Below are 21538 nucleotides of genomic sequence, written 5' to 3' on the forward strand. Positions count from 1 at the left end.
CGCCCCCGCCCGCGCGCCGCCGCCGCGCCCCATTGGCCGCCGGGCTGACGGCGGCCCCGCCCCGCGGCCCCGCCCCGCTGCCGTAAAGCCGCGGAGGAATGGGGGGGTCGCTTTGCGACAGGGGGCGGCGGCGGCGGTTCCGGCGCTGTGACGGAGCGGAGTTTGGGCCTCGCGGTCCTCCGGGGGCGGGTGAGTGGCGAGAGTTGCCTGGCAGCGACCGCCGGGCAGCGGGGCGGGGACGGGCCCGTGCGCTCCGCGGCTCGGGGTGACTAAGCGGGGCCGCGGGTGTGAGGGAGGGGGGGGACGAGAGGCGTGGCCTGGAGCGAAAGAGGCGGGGCCGGATCGGGAGGGGCGGGGCTGTTGCCTTATGGGCGTGGTTTGATAATACGGGGGCGGGGCCTTGGGGAGCGAGGCTGTGGCGGGCGGGGCTGAGGGGAGAGCCCGGGAGGGGCTGAGGGGAGAGCCCGGGAGGGGCTGAGGGAGCGCCCAGGAGGGGCTGAGGGAGAGCCCAGGAGGGGCTGAGGGAGAAACGGGCGGGTGAATGAAGGAAGGGTCGCCGGGCGGGTGCGGGGGCTGGGGATCTCTGCACTGTCGGGCCGGGAACCGCGCCGGTGGAGCGGCGGGAGGCCTCGGCCGCCCTCAGCCCGGCAGGACGGGGCTGTGAGGGCTCTGGAGGAGCGGCAGCTCCGGGCTCGCTCTGTCACCCCGGGTGTCGCGGGTTCCGGTGAGCGGCCAGGCCGGTGAGGCGGGTCCCGGCCCGCTCCTGCCCGCCGTGGCTGAAGGCGCTCGGCGGAATCGCAGCCAAAGCGTGCGGCGTGCTGAGGGGCCGCAGTTAACTGGGATCGCGCTGCTCAGGTTGTTTGGAAACTCTGGAAGGAAATGACACGGATTTAGGGGCGTTTACAGTGTTTCAGCACTGAGCAGAAGCTTATTTATTGAGAGATGAGCCTGCGAAGTCACTGCGGGTACAAGGAGTCCAAAGTGCATTTTATTCCTTCTTTGTAAGGAGATCCAGAGCCTTGAGATTCACACCCAAAATCATGGACTGAGGTTTCATTTAGCTTTATCAGATTTAATTTTTAATGAAAATGGGATGGAGTTTTGGATAGTTTTTCTAGAAAAAAAGGGCTTTAAAGCTCATCTCATTCCATCCCCTGCCATAGTCGGGGACACCTTCCACTGTCCCAGGCTGCTCCAAGCCCTGTCCAGCCTGGCTTTGGGCACTGCCAGGGATCCTGAGGCAGCCACAGCTCCTCAGGATGCCTCCTGTGCCCAGGGCCTTACCCCCCTAGCAGGGAACAATTTCTTTTTACTTTCTCTGAACTAACATTGTTGATAGCACAGTTTCCTTTTTTTTTTTTTTTTTTTTTTACTAGCACAAATGGCGTATAATGACATGCAATAACTCAGGGATGTAAGTGAAGAGGCATAAGTTTCTTTCCCCATTCTGTTTGCAGCTCCACTTGACTTTGGTTTTGATTTTAAAGCATTATTAATGATGAAAGTAACATACAAACCCCCTTGTTTTTTGTTTGTTTCTTACTTTCTGCGTAGTTTTCCTTTCTGTCTCTTACGTGATCAGTCTATATATAAGGTTTTTAGAACGATTCCCTTTTGTTTATGCAGGAATCTGGCTCTGTGAGGTGTTGCCTTAATTGGTTTTTAGATGCTGGCATGAGTAACTCAGATAAATAATACAAATAAGGATTGGAGTTTGTCACTGCTTTTCTTTATTCTTCAGTTTTGAGCTTTTCACTCTCGTGCTGTGTCTGAAACAAATTTAGTCCTTGGCTGATATTTTCTCCCTCTTTGAAGTAAATTCTTTCAAAATTTAAGCCCCCTCACTTTTCATTTCCTTCAATGACTTGCATTTGTGAACTTGTGAGTGAAACATATCTTAGAGATGCTTTTGTAAAGTTTGCAGATTAATGGTGGAACACAGATGTGTTCTGGGAGGATCCAGGGAGGCACAGCCAGCACGGTGTGGTGGAGCTGAAACCTCACAGTGGCTGTCCTGGAAAAGTTCTGAATCTCCTCTGCCTTAACCACCTTGCTGGATCGTGTGAACTTGTGCATGAGATCTCTTCAGCCACCACATAAAGTCATAATTCAAGCTGATCTCAAAACAAGAGTCTGTGTGTTGAGATAGTTTTACTTTATTAGGTATTAATTTAGGAAGAAACAAAGCTCAAGGATGGGAACAATAGCCATATAAAATATTCAGAGTGGTTTCTGAAGAAATTTTATAAGGTTTTAGGTCATAAATGTCCACCTTATGTAGAATTCTGAAAAGATTCTGCAAATGAAGAGATTTTATTGCCTGAAATACCAGATTTATTCTTAACATCCAGCAAAATGTGGAGTATGGGAAAGGATGGGGGAAGGGTTCTATCAGGTGAGGAAATGCTGTAACATTTTGGGGTTTTCAGGTCAGCCCTTGCTGAATGTGTCTTTAAAAATACCACACCAGAGGGAATTGTAGATTACTCCTGCAGGCAACTTCATGCTCTCAAATTTTAGTTCCTTTTCTGAAGGAAATGATTCCTGATGAGAAGTGATGAGTCAGGGTAGCACATCTTGGTCTACCTCTGATCCTTTGTGCCTTTGGGAAGCCATTTTGTCAATACATGCTTCAGTTGCAGTGAAACAATCAGGCTGTAAAAATGAAAGTGGAATTTTCAGTGTTTGCTGTTGTTTGTAAAACTTGTGAAGATTATAAGCTAGAACAGAAATGCCTCATATGCTGACTTATACAATCTCATTCTTTTTTAATATTCTGCTGAAAAGAAGTAGTAATTTAAAATACTTGGTCTGATGATAAATGCAGGTAAAACTGATACATAGATGGGAAGATATTTAGAATTTCTTACTGGTTAGAAGACTGAACTATTTTCTTCCTTTGGTAAGAAGGGGGAAATGCAGTATTTAAGTAAAAGCCAACTATGGGTGGATGGCTGCAGGATTCTGCCTGGAATTCTACCTGGTTGATTAGGCCAGACTTAGAAATGGGGATCCAAAAAGTATGCAAAGTATGAAAAAAAGTTTGAAAATTCCTATAATCAACTTTAGTTCCACTCCTAACTTCACCATAGATACAGGTAATGAGTTTGTTGGTTTTAATTAAGAGGTCTGGCTAGAGAGCATGTTAAAACTGCTCTAAAAAGATAAATATTACAGATGAGCATCATTCTTAATGTAGGTGAAAAAGAAACCCTGATGTTCTTAAGGATTTTTTTTTTTCTGAGAAGATGGGGTATCTGTCTGGCCATTTACATACTGGACAGAAAATTGTGAGGGTTTAGGTGCTCATACTTCATGCAGAGATTTGAATTCTTAGTAGCTTTTCATTTTAAGCTGTAGCAAATATTCCAGTGCTGTGATTGAAAGATGTCTTCCATGGACATGGGGATAAAGACTTATTTTTTTACCTTTCCTGAATATGTTTAAGTGTTTTTATTGGCTCTTAATAAATTTTACACTCTGTTTTTAAATTATTCTTTAATTTTAATCGTTGTGGCGTTGAGGTCAGCCCACCTTGAGCCTGTGTGCAGCAGAAGTCAAGACTTGTCCTTCCTTTGGCTTCCTTTTTTTTTTTTTTTGAGAGCTGTTTCCAGTTCCAGCCTCAGTGGAGCAATGAACACTGCCAGTTCAGAGGAAAATTTGCAGCTGAAATTTTATGCCTGTTTTTGGAGGCATCTATAACAAAATAATTTAAATTCTAGTAGTTTTAGCAACGTAGAGAAAGATTTAATCCAAGTTCTCATATCTTTAGAAGTAGCCCCTAATAATAGTCATCTTTGGGTTTGTTAATTCCAGCTAATGAACTTTGGTGTTAGTAATATAATACTGGAACTGTGAACTTCTTCCCAGCATGGTAATTCTTCATTTTAATGTCTCACTGGGACAGTTTTGTGCAGCTGAATTTGAATTTTCAAAACAAGTTTAATAATGGTAGCATTAACTCTAAAAATATGTTGTTCCTTTATATTTTCTAGTTGCTTGCAAAGTAACAGCAGAATGTTTTATTTATAGGTAACTTAGAAGAGAAATGCCCAGTGGTGCTTCTGTTTCTCTTACTGGATGAAAGTAACTTGGAAGCTGATTTGCAGTGAATAATCAATGAAGCCACACAACATTTTCTGGAATATTGCATGATCTCATCATGAAGATCTCTCTCCTGCAGCAGATGTATAAGAACGTCCTGGCAGGCATTCCCCTAGCAAGGGAAAGCCATTATTATTCCTCTTTAATTAATCTGTGTGTAGAGCAGCCACCAGAAGGAGATGAATCCTGTCATCAGCAGCATCTGCCATCTACTGCTGGTGGCATTGGGAGCCATGAGGACACTGATATGTCAGATGTTGTCCCTGCAACAGATGATTTATCCAACAGCTTTGCAAACATGAGCTCCTCGTTCTGCCCACGGGAGGTGACGCTGCTCCAGCTCACCTTGATCAAAATGATGGTGGCCAAAGCAGAGTCCCAGGAAACTGAACTCCACACGCGACAGAAGTACTGTGAAATCTTTGTTCTTCTTCTGAAGGAGGCAAAAATTGACTCAAAATTGGTAACTTCTGAAAGATTTATTTAGGAAAGGAGGAAAAATAAAAAGGATGTGCCTTAGATATTTTTCCTTTTTTACCTGTCTCCAGATTCACCTGCTCGGTTCTGATGATCGGCTGTTATCTCACATGGCCTCACAAAGTTTGGCATCTCTTGTGTATTTCCAGCTGAAGGAACAGGTGAGTGTGGCATCGCTTCACAGCTCAAAAAATGGCTTAGTGCACCTGTGCCTGCAGGTTGTTCCATTTGACTCTACAGCCAAGTTTTTCTAGTGTTTGTATTTTCTGAGAAACTTTGTCAAATGTGTTAGGAGGAGCCTGGAGTAAGGAAGGCAAGGAGATCTGATGTGTAACAGAAGCATGGAGTGACTTTATATATAAAAATCTGGAATTTTATGAAACTCATTTAAGGTAAAATGGGTGTAGATGACAATGATCTCTTTAAGGTTGCAATGCAGATATTAAAAAAGCCATGATCTAAACTATCAGTGTTTTTACAGTTCCTTGCTATCTGGTGGGTGATGCAGTAGATAAAAATAAATAATAACCTCTTGGAAGTTAATAAAATGCCTTGGTGTATGCTTATGTTTGAATAACCCAATTACTTGAGTTTTTTTTTTTAATTTGCTGTATATTTAGTGAATATGTGTTGCAGTCTCCATAGTAGCATCCTGAACACAGATTTATTTCGTAATTATGTTTGTAATATTTCTTGCCAAGTTGTCTGGGAATTATGAATTCAGATCTGGTCTGTCTACAGAATTATCTGATTTTGGGTAGGTCACATGACATTAGGAGGTTTGGTTTTCCCTTTTTGGAACATACAGATAATTTCTATTGCATGCATATGTTGCTTCATATTTGTAATTAAAGACCTAATTAATGGCCCAGGACAGACATTGTTTCTACCTGTGTTTTGTCTGTGCCTATATTTGAATCTTTTTAATATCCAATTTGAAATCATTGTATTGTGATTTCATGTAATTTGCATAACAACTGAGAGCATACGTGATTGGGTTTTGAATTCTTTTCCTTAGGACGCCTTAAATGTCCCGTGGCTGAGCTTTAGCCTGGCCGCGCTGCTGGGATTCCCCGGCAGTGCGCGGGTGGCCGCTTGCCTGTGGACTCTGGCAGCGATTCTCAAGGAGACGCTGAAGGACGCGCTCGTAGCCCGAGCAGGTACTGCCGGTGCCGCCAGGAGGAGCAACTCACCCGGAATTCCTCGGGAATAATTGGGCTTCAGGACACCCCTTCCCTTCCTTATACAGGGGGTGACAAAGTGCTGTTCAAATGTAGTGGTTTGAACATATTTATATTCTGAAAGTAGTCACAACACCGATTAATTTCTTATTTTCTGATTTATCTGTTACACTGCAGGTTAATAATGTGTCTCTTGTTGCTGTAGGTGCTCTGAAGAAGTTGTTGGCTCCTCTTGATGCAGTGCTTGAAGGATTTTATAGTGCCATCCTGCTCCATCATTTTGACAGTCACCACTACACTTCACCTTATTCTGAAGCTGCAAACAATCTGATCAGTTTTATAGATCTGCTTGAAGCACTTTTGGTTTCCAGAACTGAACTGGAATTACCGCTCAGGTGCCAGAGAATTTTATTTTTGAAAGTTTCTTATGTCCTCAATGTTATTAGCTCATCAGTTCCTTATGTAATCAAGAAGAAATCCATTTTGCTCCTTAAAAAATGTGTCCTTTACAAGTCCAGAGAAGATGCTACAGGTGGATCAGTGTTCTTACAAACCTCATCTTTGTGTGAGGATATGCTTGCACTGAGTAATGTTGTTCTGCAGGTTGTGAATTTGACTTGGCTTAATCAGATCCCACTCAGTGGAAAGTCCAGCTACTTTGGAAGCAGTGAAACTGCTCCTGGACACGATTCTCAAGGTGCTTCTGACCAAACTGTTCTCAGAGCCTTAAGTCTCGTTGTCCTTAAAGCACTGGAATTCAAGATCCACAACTCTCAAAAAGAAGCAGAAATCAAAGGTAACAGCCCATTTAAATTTTGTTCATTAAGCAGCAAGAGTTTTAGAGCTTTCAGATTTTGTAGTCACAGCTCATTAAGAGTGTAGATAGATTTCAGCTGAATTAGTGGTGGTGGGAGGGAGGAGAAGACCCCCCCCCAAGAAACTGCTGTTGCTGTGTCCTGCCTGATTAGTTGTCTCCTTGCATTTTGTCAAATCCTTTGCCCTGCAATATCTTGGGATTGAAACAGCTACATTTGGGATGGAAAATTTTTCCTTTTAAGACTGTTAAGCCAGCTTGAGAACACCAGGCTGTTTTTCAGCTGGATAAGAATAGAAGCCATAGCACAAACATCTACTCTGTTCAGGGTGGGGAACTGAAAAGAACTGCAGGTAACACTCTTTTAAGGTGGAGGTAGAACTTTAGGCACCATTATGTATTTATTTTATTGAAGGAACAAGGCATTACTGTCAGCCAAGTAAGGTAATGAGACAAAACCAGCTATGGTATAGAAAGGTAAATAAAAATAAGGAAGCACCAAAGTAAGGCACAGGGAAATTGTGGGACACAGAATCACGGAATAGCTTGGGTTAGAAGGGGCCTTAAAGATCATCCAGTTCCAACCCCTGCCATGGCAGGGACACTTTCCATTAGACCAGCTTGCTCCAAGCCCTGTCCAACCTGGCCTGGACACTTCAGGGATGGGGCAGCCACAGCTTCTCTGGGCCCTGTGCCAGGGCCTCACCAGCCTCTCAGAGAAGAGTTTCTTCTAGTATCTAATCTAACCCTGCCCTCTGGCAGTGGGAAGCCATTCCCCCTTGTCCTCTCCCTCCATGCCCTTGTCCAAAGTCCCTCTCCAGCTCTTTTGGAGCACCTTTAAGGCACTGGAAGGGGCTCTAAGGTCTCCCTGGAGCCTTCTGTTCTCCAGGTGAGCACCCCAAGCTCTCCCAGAGCATCTCTGTGGCCTCGTCTGGACTCACTCCAGAGCTCCACATCCTCTTTATGTAAATGGTTGTGTTCTTCACCCTGGCTGACACTTCTGGCCCTTCCAATTACCAGGTCTGAGCACTCCTCCCACAGCTGCTCCCTTGGGCTGGTTTGTTGTAGTGAGGGGCTGGGTTGGGCAGGAGAAGGGCAGAGCTGCTGCAGTGCAAGGCTGGGCTGGGACAGGAATAATATATTTACTGATTATGTGGCCAAAAGGAACTTCTGCTTCTTTTTAAACAAGGGCAAAATTTTACAGCATTTTAAATACATTGAGGCATTCTAGTAAAAGTTCTAAACATAAATATTATTTTAGTTTTTATATTTCTATGCTAGGTAGCATGCCTAAAATCAATTTTTAATTCATCCATGTGAAAGAGCTACAACTTCCATAAGACAGCTTATGAAACTTTTTCCAGATTTTTGGAAGATGTTATATTTGTGATGTCAGTTGCATTCTTAAAGATTTTTAAGTATTTGTAAAGAATATTTTACTTGTGATCCACCTTCTGAAAAATATATGGAGACTGAGATTGAGTAAGAACAAGTGTAAAGAAAAAATGTAGGCTATATCCGTTTTAGATGTCTCTATGAAAATTCTTTCTCAAAGAAAGACATTCATCTTTCTTTCCCAGATTCATGACACAAAAATGAGTTATTCTAATTAGATTCAAACACCCCAACTGTCAAGAGGAATTTCAATCTGAAAGTAATGGTACTTCCTTATTTTAGTGACATTACAGGAAGTGTTTAAAACAAGCACCTAAATGCTTTAATATGCTAATTTCCCTTCCGGGAAGCTGCTTGATCTTCTTGTCATTAACAAGGATTAGAGTGGCTTAACTTTAATTAATTTCAGTTTTAAGAGTAATTTCCAGATTTATAGAGAAGAGTTTCAGTCTGGAGAGTAACTATTAATAACAAAGATAATTTGATGTTCCTATTATTTGCTAGGAGGAAAATCAAATCTTAAAGTCAAATATGAAGGAAAATCATGTAGTGATGCAGTAAATAAAATTGATTTCAATGTTGCAGGAAGATTTTGTTTTCCAAACATCGAGTGTGTGCTCTGTTACATCAAAAACTGCTCTGTAATATCTCATTAGTACTGAAGGTATAAGTTTTTTGACTTAAGGGAAAGAGTCTCTGTCTAATGAATACAAAGTGATTTTTATGAGTAAGCTACTGCACTAAAACGGCAAGAACTAATCTATAAAATTTGATGCTGTGATAAATCAGTTGAGCTAAGGAAAGAATTGCATTCATGAACTGTTATGCACTGTTAATTTAAAAAATAGAGTGTGTGTTGTTTGGCAATAAAAATGTATAGCAAAGTCCATGGTTAATTTTTTTTTTTGCAGGAGACTTTGAGAGCTCCATGTCCCAGCTGCTGATGTTCTGGGGGAGTCATGTAAAGCCTTCCCCACAGTCTTACCCAGCTGGGCATCACTGTGAGTGCCTCTCCTTGGTTTTCATGGAGCAAGATGATGACATGTGGGAAGCTGCTAAAGCTTTATTGCTCATCTATTTAAAATTTGATAGGTCAGTGACTATTTTATTTCTGACAGAACTGTGAAGAATTGTACTTTAGTGAGGTTACTGTGACGTTCCCATTGGTTGCTTTTGTTGGAAGGAAAATTATTTTTTAATAATTTAAACTCCCCCCTCAAACCTCAGGATGATGTAATTTGTGGTGTAAGAGCTGATAATTTAAGTATTTTTTGGATGGAGATGGGAGTTGTGAAAGTTTCCTACTAAACAATTTATCATATCCTGTAATTCAGGATAATTGCCTTCATGTCTAAAATAGTGGTTACAGATAAAAAGCAAGATTGCTTCTTTACAACACTGAAGGTTTGACAAGAATGGGCTATTAGAATTAAACTTCAATAATTCAGGTACTTCTGGCTGAGTTTATAAGGATTGGCCCTATGGGAATTCCAGCTACTTGATACAAATGGTTCTTGCTAACAACTGAAAAGTGTTCTTCATGGATTTGTCCTGGATGTACAATGCTTCATTGTTGTTTAAATTACCATAGAAGATATTATGCTGATTTATACAAGGCTCTCAGACTTCAAGTGGGAGGATAATGCAAGTAATACCTTAGACACACACAATTTTAAGACACTTAACTACAAGTAGGCTCCTCTTCCAGTGTGTGTAACATTCTGAAAGTTAGCCTGAATTCAGGTTAACAAAAATATTCAAATGAGATTGTTTCATATTTATATTAAAGTGCAGTTGATGTGTTGTAAGTATCTTTGTTTACTGCAGAAGGTTTCCTAAGGAGTGCCCTTTAAGGCCTGCTTTAAGTGCTCTGGCTTCCTGAGCTGTCTGATCTCCTGGCCCCAGCTGCCTTCGTTCTTTCTCACCCTGATACAAAACCTGCTCTTTTTCTTTTTACTTTTTCACAAAATTTAACAAAAGAGCAAGAATCCATATTCTGGATATTGCTGCTTTTAAAAAAAAATTGTAAACTTCCACTAAATTATTTCCTGGCTTACTTTTCAGGTTACGGCGTGGTGCTACTGATAACCTAAGCCAAAAAGAGGAGGAATCCTGGCAGTTCCTTGTGCATGCAGGTGGATATAACCCACACTGTATATTTTTATTTTTTCTGGAAAAAATCGGATTTGATTCCACAGTACTTCTAGATTTTTTGATTTCATCAGAAACTTGCTTTCTGGAGTACTTGGTCAGGTACTTAAAGCTCCTTGGGAAGGAGTGGCATCAGTTTGTAGATGTCTGTAACCATTTCGATACCAGGCACAGCACTTTCCACCTGGTTTGTTCTGTCAAGCCACCCCACCAAGAAAAGCAAAACTTTGTGGCTGGGGAGAGTTTGCAAAATGCTGTTTGTGCAGCAGAACCACAGACTGCGGAGGCTTTGGCTCCTTCTCACAATTGCCCGGTGTTTACAGCACAGCAGGGTGATAATGAGGCTGCGGAGTGGAACCAGTCTGACTCACTGACCGGCACTGATAGCACGTCCCTGCCTCGTTCTCTTCAAAGCCTGGTTAATTATGACAGCTCAGAGGACTCGGAGGTGGAATCAGATGGAAAAGAGTGCTTGGTAAACACAAAACAATTGCCTTCAAACAATGAGGGTGAGGTGAGGAGGAGGGAAACTGGTTGCAGCTGTAGAGATGATGACTGGAATCCACGCACCTCTGGAGTGTCGCCTCTGAAACCGAAGGGATCTCCTACCTCATCCTGTTGGACTTGTATGGCATCTCCAGATAACACTGCTCCCCTAAGAGTGATGCTTTACAAATCAACAAAGTGTTTGGAAGAGCTGCGAGAGGCTGTTTCTAGGTTGCAGAGAAGAAATCTTTTCCCATATAATCCATCTGCGTTGTTGAAACTGCTGAGCCACGTTGAGAAGATGAGTAAATCCATGAATCCACAATAATCCAAAGTGTTCTTGTGGGGATTTTTAAACAAGTTCACCGGGGATATTTCCATGAGATTAATGACTTCTTGCTTCATGCCTCTTGCACTAGTCAGTGCATTTAACCTCAGGCAGGGTGAACACGGATTTGGTTGGCACCCTAAAATCTGGAATTGCATCCAGTGATATGATCCATTACTTCAGGGTCCTGAGCTCATTCATGGTGTGTATGTCAATGTACAATATATAAGGTTTAGTTGTTGGATATTCAACTTTCTGTAATAAATAACTCATGTGGAAGCATTTCAAAAATATATGCTATTTAAAGTCTTATCAATTATACTTAATGGAAGTCTATTTTTGAGTTCACTGCCAGACTGGTAGTGGTTTATGGACTCAGGACCAAGTTAGTGCAACACTTGACTGCTTAGAAGTTGGGCTAAATAAAATAATATAGCTGGGGACAGTTTACTGTTTATCCTGTGTGTTCTGTATTGGTGCATTGCTCAAAGTGAACCTTCAGATGTCTGTATTCCTTTAATTAAAAGAAAAAGTAGATGTGGAATTAAAACATATATTGTCTGTGGAAAATTCTAGTTGAGCATTATATCTTTAAGCTTAGGTGATGCAGAAGTGACATTCCAACAGAATTTTTTGCATCCATTGTGCATTTCCTATAAATATAGGATGTATATTTAATAAATCAGAAAGAGAATTAGAAAGTAAGTGACTCTAGTGCAGTGAGAAGGATGTTGAAGATGTTAAATTATTATACTTATATCTTTTATTAGATGTAATTTGAATAACCAGAAGAGTGAGTGTCTGAGAGTTTGCCTGGGGGAGCGAGTTCAGAGCAGGATCCAAGGCACTTGCACTTAGCAGGAAAGCACCTGATGCTGCTGCATTTAACCTGCAGTTTGTAATGATCTGCCAAGGGTTAGGCACTGGGAAAGTACTGACAACAGGAGCCCTGGGAAAACCTCAGACCTCTTCAGAACTGTGGGAAGCAGCTTTCCTGTTAGGATCTGCTCTTGAAGGTAAGTGCTCTGTTCTGAGAACAAGTAAGTGCTCTCTTCCCTTTGAATAGGAATTTAGTGTTAAATTAAAATAGATATTGAGCTGAGATGAGCAGTCTCTGGAGCAGGTTGCTGACCTTCAAATCTTCTAGATTAGTCTTTAGCCCTGACTGGTGAATCAATGCAACTGGGAGAGGAAGAAAACTGGGTTTAGCTTGTGGGATGCTTTAGCTGGCAGTTCCAGTGCTCTCCAGTGCCACTGGAATGGTATGAAGTCACAGACAGGGAGGTTTGGTCCTCAGTCTTACCCCTTCAGGATGACAGCAGTATTTTAGGTAGGAAGGAGTGATCCTCTTCACTGGCATGAAGGAGACCTGAATATTCTGGGTGTTTGCTGTACCACGGCTTCTTCCTGAGATCTGGACAGCTCTTGTGCAGAGGGGTCAGTGGGGATGTCAAGGAATGGAAACCTTTCCATTAATGTCTGCAGTTGCTGTAGTTAAGAACTAACCCTGCAGTTGTCCAGGGCAGCAACATGCCTGGCTTCTCTTTGAGCCCAGTCATGCTACTGTAGCTGCTGAGTTGCTCATTTCTGTCAGGACTAAAATCCCTCTGGGCGTGTTCAGAGCTGCAGCTCCAGACAACTTGGGAACTTTTCAGTTCAAACACAGGAAGTGCCATGGGCAAGGTGGTTGAGCAAGAGTTTCCCAAGTTCACAATTTTCAAAGTAGGTAGGTGCTTATATTTCAGTGAAATCCTTCCACTATCCTCACTCCTTTTCTAATCTAGACTTTGCTAACTAGTTTATTTTAATTGAGTAATTCCATTGTTTGTTTTGAACATAAGATTCAGTGTAAAGGATTGTTCAGCATTTCTTGATCTACACTTTGCCAGCTGGAAGTATTTAAATTGCAGCAATGTCTCTGACATTGACATGATAAGCTGAGTGGGAAAGGTAGAATGGTGTGATAATTTTGGATAAGTCCTAGGCTTATTTCTCAGCGATTACTACAACTATATAAGCTTTTATAAAGAGTTTAGACATCTCAGAACAGTGTGTAAAATGTAGCAAGAAATGTAGGTGTCCATAACCTGATTTTTTTAAATACAGCAAATCCAGTTGCAGTCCAATTGTATTTAATTCTTACAGGCTTGAGGCTGATTGTGTGCCCACCTGGTTATTAGAAGTATTAGAAGATATGTCTCCCTTCTCAGAGAGCCATTGTTTTAATTCTTAGAATGTTTTAGTTGTAAAAGTGGATAAACATAGTTTGTATCTGGCAACTAGATACCTTAATGTGTTGATATTTTACCATTTATGACCTGAGATGGAGTTATGTTGATGAGTCGAGGTTTTTTTATTGCACACAAATTGAGGCTGAACCATGCAGGTGGATTGGACTTCTTTGGCTGTATTGAGAAAACCAACCACAAAAAAAAGCACCTTGCTAAAGAATTTGTGTTTTAATCAATTGGTGAGTGTAGAAAGTGGCTTGTTTAGGTTTTGGTTGGGTTTTTTTCAATGATATAAAACTTTTAGGCACAGCTGTTATTTCATGTCCTAGAACGAATTCATTGGGCTGCAGAATCTGTTACCAGTGTTAAGTTAGAACTTGGGAATTGGGTCAGTGATTACCAGGAGATCAATGTGCCTTACCTTTGGGTATTGATAGCTGTCAACTTTTCTTGTATTATTTCAAAGCAAGACACAGAACAATCAGGTGACCTGTGTGGACACAGTTTTCTATCTGAGGACTCCTCCTGAAATGTTCACAGTTTGCCATTAATGCAGTTGTTTGATGGAGTTTACCTTCAACATCAATAGAATAAGTTAAGCTTTGATGAGGTAAGCAGTTAGCACTAGAAGTTGCTTACAGGATGTGCTCTTTAAAAAGAACATTTTTTTAACATTTTAACTGAATGTTTGTAGAGCTTGATTTCAGCTACAACTGAATCCAGGTGGTTCCACAATTGTGGTTCTTCAAACTGGATTTTCTCCAATATTTTTGTGGCTATTTTCCATTCTGCTTTTAAGACTCGTAGTACAGGTTTTAATCCTGTAGTACAAGAATAAAAACCAACCTTGGGAACCTCTATACTTGCAGTACCCTTATAAAGCTGGGAATAGGGAGCCTTGGTTGTTCCCTGGTTTATCACTGTAGGATAAGCTTTGTTTGTACTTCTTCCAGAGTCAGTCTGGGATGGTTTCTGAAGTCAGTATCAGAGATTTATCACAGTGTCAGTAGGAGTGAATATATTGTGGTCATAACAATGTTACTTCAGTGTGTTTTCCCTTAAGGTTATCCTAATGAGTCTGTAAATTCTTGCTGTATTTTGCTCAACCCTTCTGGGCTGCCTGGTTCACCCTGAAACCTTGTTAGAAGCCAATGTGTCAGAATGGATGGCAGGCAGTCTTTTACTGTCCCTGCCTCCACAGCAGGTATGGACCTGGACTTCATTGAGAAACATCTCAGGGATTTAAGCTTTTCTAAGTCATGATCTTCTTAACTGTTGTGTAAATGAGTTTATTGCTAATAACTGACAGAGATGCCCTTTAATACACCAACTGGCTTGGTGCTGGCTTACATCATGAATGGAAGGAATAAAATGTATTTTATGGTAAAAATCTTGCATGGAATTACAATATCCTTAGTTATTTCTGGTTCCTACTTTCCCTGTACTGCAAAACATGAGTTTTGCCAGTCAGCAGTGTCCTTTTAGGGGGGAGATTTGAAAAAAAAAAAGTGAATTGTTGGAAAAAACAGCACACACAACCTCAACAGTGAGCACTGCTGAATGTTAGCTTCCTTAAAGTTTGTAGGGAAGGTTTGCAGGTCCATATTCTGAAATTGTCAGGAATTGTAGCTGCTAATTGGAGTTGTCCAAGTATCTACCCCATCTCATCCTAGTTCTTGAGAGTTAAAAATGAATATTTTCTATGGAACTTCAAAGAAGTTCCAAATGCCCTTAGCATTTGGAGGAAGTAATAGCCACATATTAATACATGAATAATAATTTGAAGTCTATTTTGCAAAGGAATATATATTGATTTTACTAAAAAACACAAGTGACAAAATCCTATGTCCATATTTCTTTCCTTGCTGGAAAGGAAAAAGCTTTATCTTCAAGTGTCACCTTCCAGGGTTTGTCAGATCTTGGTGTAACTTTGTCACTACAGATATTTCATGGTTCTTTCATGCAGAGATTTAACTGAAACAGAAATTATCACTTTCTGGACATTTTCCTCTAGTAGTTGGCTTCCTTGATAATATTTATATTCTTCAAGAAATTCGTGCCTTTCTGCTGACACCATTACAGCTACTGTGAAAGTTGGGCAAAGACCCATTAATCAGCAAATACCAAACTCAACCAAATTTTTTAGAAAATTATTTATCTCCTCAAGGGAGAATCCAGTACTTGGTCACCTTCAACAGAGCATTGGTTCCTCTAAAGGGGGGTATCTTCACCTCAGCTAAAATCACTGACCAGTGTGATGCCACTGTTTTCTGTAATTGTCACTTAGAGCTAGATGTATAAGTGGGGATTGCTGAGTGTGAAGCATCAAAGGAATTGTCTTTGTTTCACCAAGCAAATACTCATATTTTGTTTTTTGTGGGTGGATAAAGATTGATGCTCCAAGAGTCTCCCAGCAATATAATCAAACAATGTTTGCAGCATTGTCTTACATGAAAATGTTACAAATTGTTGAGGTTTATTTTCATACTGTTGTTAAACCAGTGCTTCCAGCTCCAAGGATTCAATTTTTTTTTTGGAATCCTGTGTTATTCCTATGCTGTTGGAAATGTATTAAGAAACTCTGAGTTGATTTGATTAATTGTTAAATCTCTTATTGCTGCAGCCAGAAGATTGAGTGAATTCTTCTCCTAGATTTTCAGATAGTGGCAGCACAGAAGAGTGTTTTTTGGGTGAATTGGCAGTGCTGTAGGTGGAGAGGAAAACGTGACTTGTGCCTTGTACTGGAACAAACTTGGTGGCAGTTCCTTATGCAGATCAGCAGTTATATTTGACTTTTCTGGTGTTTCTGGTTAACAGAAAAGGGACTTGGACAAGTGTGGACAAGTTGATGCTAAATCAAGGGAAAGGAAAAAAAAGCCTTCTCATCAAGATAATTTAAAGACAAAACAATTAGAATTTTGCATAAGGAATGTCACAACCAAACTATGAGCAGATGAACTCTTCAGCAAATCGCATCTCTGTGTCCCTGCATAGGAGAGGATTCTAAATTCCTGTCCAGGAGGCTTATTGATACAGGGTGTGTTCAGTGTTTAAATGGAATACAGCCAAGGGGTTGTAAGAGAGCATAATTGTGGTGTTCCTGGCCTTGGTGGTTGAGTGTGTGAGAGAAATGGGTAGGAAGGCAGTCCCCAGGTAAGGTCTTTTCCTGGAGCCTTTTTTCCTAAGGCATATCCACAGCCTGTGGCAGAGTGGACCAGCAGTAGAGTGTGTTCCTTCCCTGCACTGACTTTATCCTTCCACTATTGTTCCTGACATCCTCTCCTCCTGCTTCATCCAAGTCATCTTCCTCCTTTTGGCTAAAGCCCAGACTCTCAAAGTGTTTCTTTCTGGCTAAAATTCATGGGAATCAAATTCTGAAACAATAATTTCAAAAGTTTTAATTGATTTGAAGATTTCAACCTGTGTATTCAAATGTTCCTCATTTGCTCCTGCAATGGCATTTTGGGATGATAAATATCTATTGCCTTAGTGGTTGCTGCATCCAAAATCAGGTATCTAGTCTTTATTTATGACAGATGGCATTACTAATTAATTAGTAACGAGCCTCTCCTTAGTGAACTTTTCCCTGGAAGGAGCTGCATTATGAATCAGGTCATACTAGGAAGAAACATCTTGAGGAAAAAGCTTTCTGAGAGATTTTTCAGACTTTTTCATTCCTTTTGTGTAAGGGAAGGCTGGCATATTAGAAGGTGTGAATTCCTGTGCAAAGAAGGATCTCAGCTTTTAAACTACAGATTACAAGGTTTTGAATTATGATATTGTGACATGTGACTTGGAATGATTCATTTTCAGGCTCTTGTTGATTCTTGAGGCACAGAAAATACAGGAATGTCAAGGTATTTTACTTTAATCTTGAAGGAACTCCTGATGGCAAGGAGATGGGTTTCACAGGTGGTGAAGAGAATTCAGAGTGCAAATGATTATTAGATCAAATTGATTCTTACTTTTCCTCCATGTGTACATGTGACTGAGATTTAATTAACACTCTACCGTTGGGATAATCAGTTAGCAAAAATTATTAGGTACTAACAGACAGTATATCTAAAACATTTATTTTTGGCTCCCCACATTAATTCCAGGATTTAATTTTTTATATTATGGGAAACAAAAGAAACCCTTAGGGGTTTTTGGGATTGTTTTGATGTTTCTTCTCCCTCCAGGTACCACCACACGTACTTCTGATTCTAGAAGCTTAAGATTTAATACAGTCTCAGAGATTTGCCAGGAGGGTTTTCTCTAGTGAGAAAGTTTACTAATACTATAAACTCTCTTATGTAACTGCTTGGAACCTCAGCTGAAAGCTCACACCCACTGTGTGGATTCACTGTACTTTATTACATGAATTCAGCTGGCTGGAAAAGAAAGAGGGACATTTTGGGACATTTTCTGAAAGAAGTGATTTTTTTTCTTACTTTGCTGTAATACTTTTTTTACTGAGAACTTATACATAATTCCCAATGATAGGTAAAGTAATCAAGTCAAATACATGTCTCCATTGTCTATTTAGTTATATTAAATTGTCCAGTGAATGAATAGATACTATGCTGGAAGTAAAGAATAGTAACATTAAACTTTTACATTTTTATTTTCTCAGTGATATGTGCAGACTAAGGTATTTTTGGTTTGATTTTTTTTTTTTCTGTAGCATTCAAATTTAAGACTCCTGCAGGATAAGCACTATGGAGGTGCAGAGATAATTGTAAGGTCATTGGGCACTTTAATCAAGGGGATATGATTAGCTTGTTACTTACCACAGAATATCTTTAATCTTGTAATGCTATCATATGTAGGTGGTGCCAGCCTAACAAATGCTGCTCAAAAAGGGTGTAAAATCATGTGTTCCTTTTTTTTTTTCCTTTTTTTGTAGCAGTCCCATGTTTGCCCCAGTCAACCAAACTTTTTTTTGCAATTTATTGTAACAGTGAAGAAATTGTGGTTTTAAGCATAAGAAAGATGTTGGTGCCAATTACCTCTTCCATTCCTGGCCCAGCACTGGCCAAGTGATGTGTGAATCAGCTTGCTCTAGGCTTTCCTAATTGGCAGACAGTTCCTGAATCTTCTGCTTGGTTCACAGCAGTGGTTCATTCAGATGTGGGAAAGTTTGGAGATCATTTAAAGCAGCAGCCAAGCCATAATCTTTTCTGAAATACCCTTTCATGTTTAATGTTTCTCTGGTGCATCAGGTTATTGAATACTGCTCCCAGTTTTGTGGAAGGACCAAAGACTTGTAATAGCTGCAAGACAGACTACATAAAGAAATGCTGTATGAAGAAACCCATATTTTTCTCACAAGAGGACATAAATGAAGAGGTTCTAAATATTGCCTGGGCCCCATCTTTCATGGCAGGCTTATAGATTCAGATGGAAGTCTCAATGTGCTCCAAAGGAGTTGTGGGAAGGAAGGCCTGCAGGAGGGAGCCTCTCCACTCTTATTCCCATAGATACCTTCTGTAGTTTGAGAACTCTTGGAGCCCCAAAGTGCTGATGGTGGGGCCCTTATCAGTTACTATTCTGTGTTTCTTCCATTTTTGTGCTCTCCCACAGCCATCTGCTCCTGGCTTCCTTCTGACAGTGCTGGCTGAGATGGAGCTTTGGCTCAACTCTGACAAGTCTGGTCCCATTTCCTGGGCTGCTGTTTGCTGACTGCAAGCAGGAAGAAAAGGCTAATAAAGGTTCTTTGCTCCTGGCTTCTCTGTGAGGTTCTCCTCTCCACATTAATGTGTCCACCAGAATGCAAAGTAACGCCAACACTTCTGAAGGCTGTTGTTACCTGAAACTGGGGAGAGCTGCTGAGGAGTGACTTTCAGCTTGATTCCTTAGTCATGAAATTAGAAAAGAAATTAAACAATCAGATAGGTTAAGTAAAACTGCCATGTTTCTATGGTATCTCTAACCAAACGCACTCTCAGTGTGTGCTTTCTTCTGCTTTAGGAATTTCAGAAATTCCATTTTTGATCTTCTGAGGAACTGGAGCACTTGTTGTAAAACATGCAGTTGATTGAGGCTGGAAGTACTGCTGAGGATGATCAATAGGAGTAGACACCTTTCTCTAACTTTATTCAAAACCCCACACTTCATCTACAACCTGTCAGAGTGAAGTGATGTTTTTGGTGCTCCCTTTTCTGCACCCTCAGCATCCTCCTGTGTGTGTGTGGAGCAATTTACGGTGAGACAAATTCTCATCGTGCAACAGAAGCCACGTGACTTCAAACATTTCTTCATCTGCTGTGTTGAAAGGAGCAGGGAGGCAGTGGCACTGCTGCTGCTGCCGAGTTTCACGGGGTGATGTGGATGACATCAGGATTGCCTTCAGTCAGAAATCTTGAAGTGCAGCTTTGCAGGGTGGGTCTCAGAAGAATTTGAAAGGGTTCTGGAGATAGGGCGTGTTTACCTCGGTCAGAGTAGTGAGTGTGATGCCTCTTCCCTGCTAATGTGCAGATCTCTTTGACTGCAACATCAGAAAGGTAAGAGTTCCTTTTTCTGCCCTTCTTTTCTGCCCTGGTACATTTTGTTGGGTTTTTTCCCCCTCTCCTCACATCACCCTGTGTTCTGAATTGCCAGCATGTGCTGATCTCTAACGTTCTTTTCTAAGGGAAAAGTAGAGAAACTCCCATGAGTAGTCTTCAGATAAAGAATGGAATGACATTAATAAGATTTTATATTTTGCCACTAAGTATTCCAACCTATGAGAACTGCTTCCTATTGAAGGAAAAAAGAAAAAAGACAATACAGGTTACAGTAGTAGCTTTGCCTTTCTACTTCTTGTACCATTATCCTGTTAAGTGCTTGTAGCAGCACTTCTTTCTGAACTGGGAGGAAACTTTCTCAACAGGAATAAATGTTAACTAATGATAGCAACACGATTATATAAGAGAAAAAAACCCTTGAATGCGAGTAGCTTGAAAAAGCTACTTCTAAATTTTTCTGTAAAGTGCTAAGATAAAAAGAAGTCCTTTAAGAAATTCCTTTTAAGAGAGGTTTGGAGGTTTTTTTGTAAGATTTATCTTTTGAAGATCTGAAGAAGCTTGTGCTATGAATAACATCCCTAAACCAGCTGCCAGAGAGGGTTACTTCATAGTAATGCCACGACACTCAGATGGAGGAACCCCAATCCTATTGTTGCAATGTATCTCTATTTTTCACTACCTTCCTACCTCAGCCCTTCAGCTGGCTGCCAGGCTGATGAAGAGGCTGTGCTGTAGCTGAAAATTTCCCTTGCATTTGTTAGGACATGAAAAGGACGGTGAAGTGGCTGAAATAATGAAAGACCAGTTCGGTTCTGGCTCCTCCTCCAGGTGTCTTGGTGGGTGGGAATGTCTGAGCAGGATGAACTGCTCAGGAGGGATAACCAGGGGGGAGCTGGGAGCCCCAGGAATGGGGATGCACTCCAGGCTTGGCTCAGGGTGCTGTGGAGATCAATAGATGGCCAAATGTGAGCCCCTGGTGCACACCATGGCTGAAGGTTCTCTGGCAAACAGAGTGCAAATGCAGCAATCCTGTCCCTTCCCTGCCTTCCAAGGGCTAATTTAAAACCTTGAGTCATTCACTGAAGGTGGAAAAGCCAAGAGCCTCTCCACCCTCAGGTCTCCTCTCTGGTTCTCATTATTCTGTTGCCTCCACATGCTCTGTGCTCCCACTGCTTGTCCTGACCTCTGTGTCCCCTGTGCTGCTCAATTCTTCTCTGCCCTTAGCTCTCACCTTAAATAAGTGACACAGCTCTGGTAAAATCTCCATTATGTAGCTTAGCATTTTAAGCTAGACTTTCAAACAAAGCTTTGGTAAGCTAAAAAAAAAAATTTTTTTTTGCATCTTTCCCCAATAGTAAAAATTTGAAGAAAAGTCTCATAATTTGAAAGATTTTTCTTTACATTCTGATAAGGGGTTACTAAGTTCTCAAAGCAACAAGAGTTGTTCCTTTAGGTTTATTCAAACTTTTTGTGATTTAATCATCCATTATGAATCTCTAGCTTGGATAGGGTTAGGTTGTTTTCCAACAACTACTTTTTATCTTAAAATTGTTGCAGTTACTTGAGTTATTTCATAGCTCTTTATTCCACACCATTCATGTTAAGGATTTTTAAAGCTCAAAAGTGGACATAGTTTGCACTGTAACTGTACAGAGAGAGAACTGTATTTCACTTTCCTTAGCAGCCTGCCATCACCTAAAACCATTTTAGCTGCTCAAAAATGATTTACCTTTAAGTGTAGAGAGAGCATGGTGACTTTCACCCAGAAAATGAATTATTTCAAAGAAGGCTGATTCACTTTTTTGTGGTTTTGTTTTCCTCCCAGAGAACAGGGAAAAATAAAAACTCACTTGGCACCTTAATTGAGATTTATTCAAAGTGCT

The 21538-nt window shown here is 41.0% G+C and overlaps 2 protein-coding genes across 2 annotated transcripts in view; both read left to right on the top strand.

Annotated features, from left to right (window-relative positions):
- The first annotated feature begins 59 nt into the window (after positions 1–59).
- On the top strand, positions 60–11374 carry LINS1 (lines homolog 1). The gene is made up of 7 exons (XM_041469151.1): positions 60–189; positions 4033–4567; positions 4653–4742; positions 5600–5741; positions 5968–6558; positions 8883–9063; positions 10036–11374. Exons 2-7 carry the CDS (start codon positions 4163–4165, stop codon positions 10934–10936), a joined length of 2310 nt encoding a protein of 769 aa, XP_041325085.1. The 5' UTR covers positions 60–189; positions 4033–4162; the 3' UTR covers positions 10937–11374.
- A 440-nt stretch (positions 11375–11814) lies between these two features.
- Positions 11815–21538, top strand: part of CERS3 (ceramide synthase 3) — a 43019-nt gene continuing 33295 nt past the window's right edge. Inside the window, exon 1 of the mRNA XM_041469152.1 lies at positions 11815–11952. The gene's annotated coding sequence lies outside the window, so the exon portion shown is untranslated. The remainder of the gene's footprint in view (positions 11953–21538) is intronic.

Source organism: Pyrgilauda ruficollis, unplaced genomic scaffold, assembly GCF_017590135.1.
Source record: "Pyrgilauda ruficollis isolate IOZ18807 unplaced genomic scaffold, ASM1759013v1 scaffold23, whole genome shotgun sequence".
Lineage (NCBI taxonomy): Eukaryota > Metazoa > Chordata > Aves > Passeriformes > Passeridae > Pyrgilauda > Pyrgilauda ruficollis.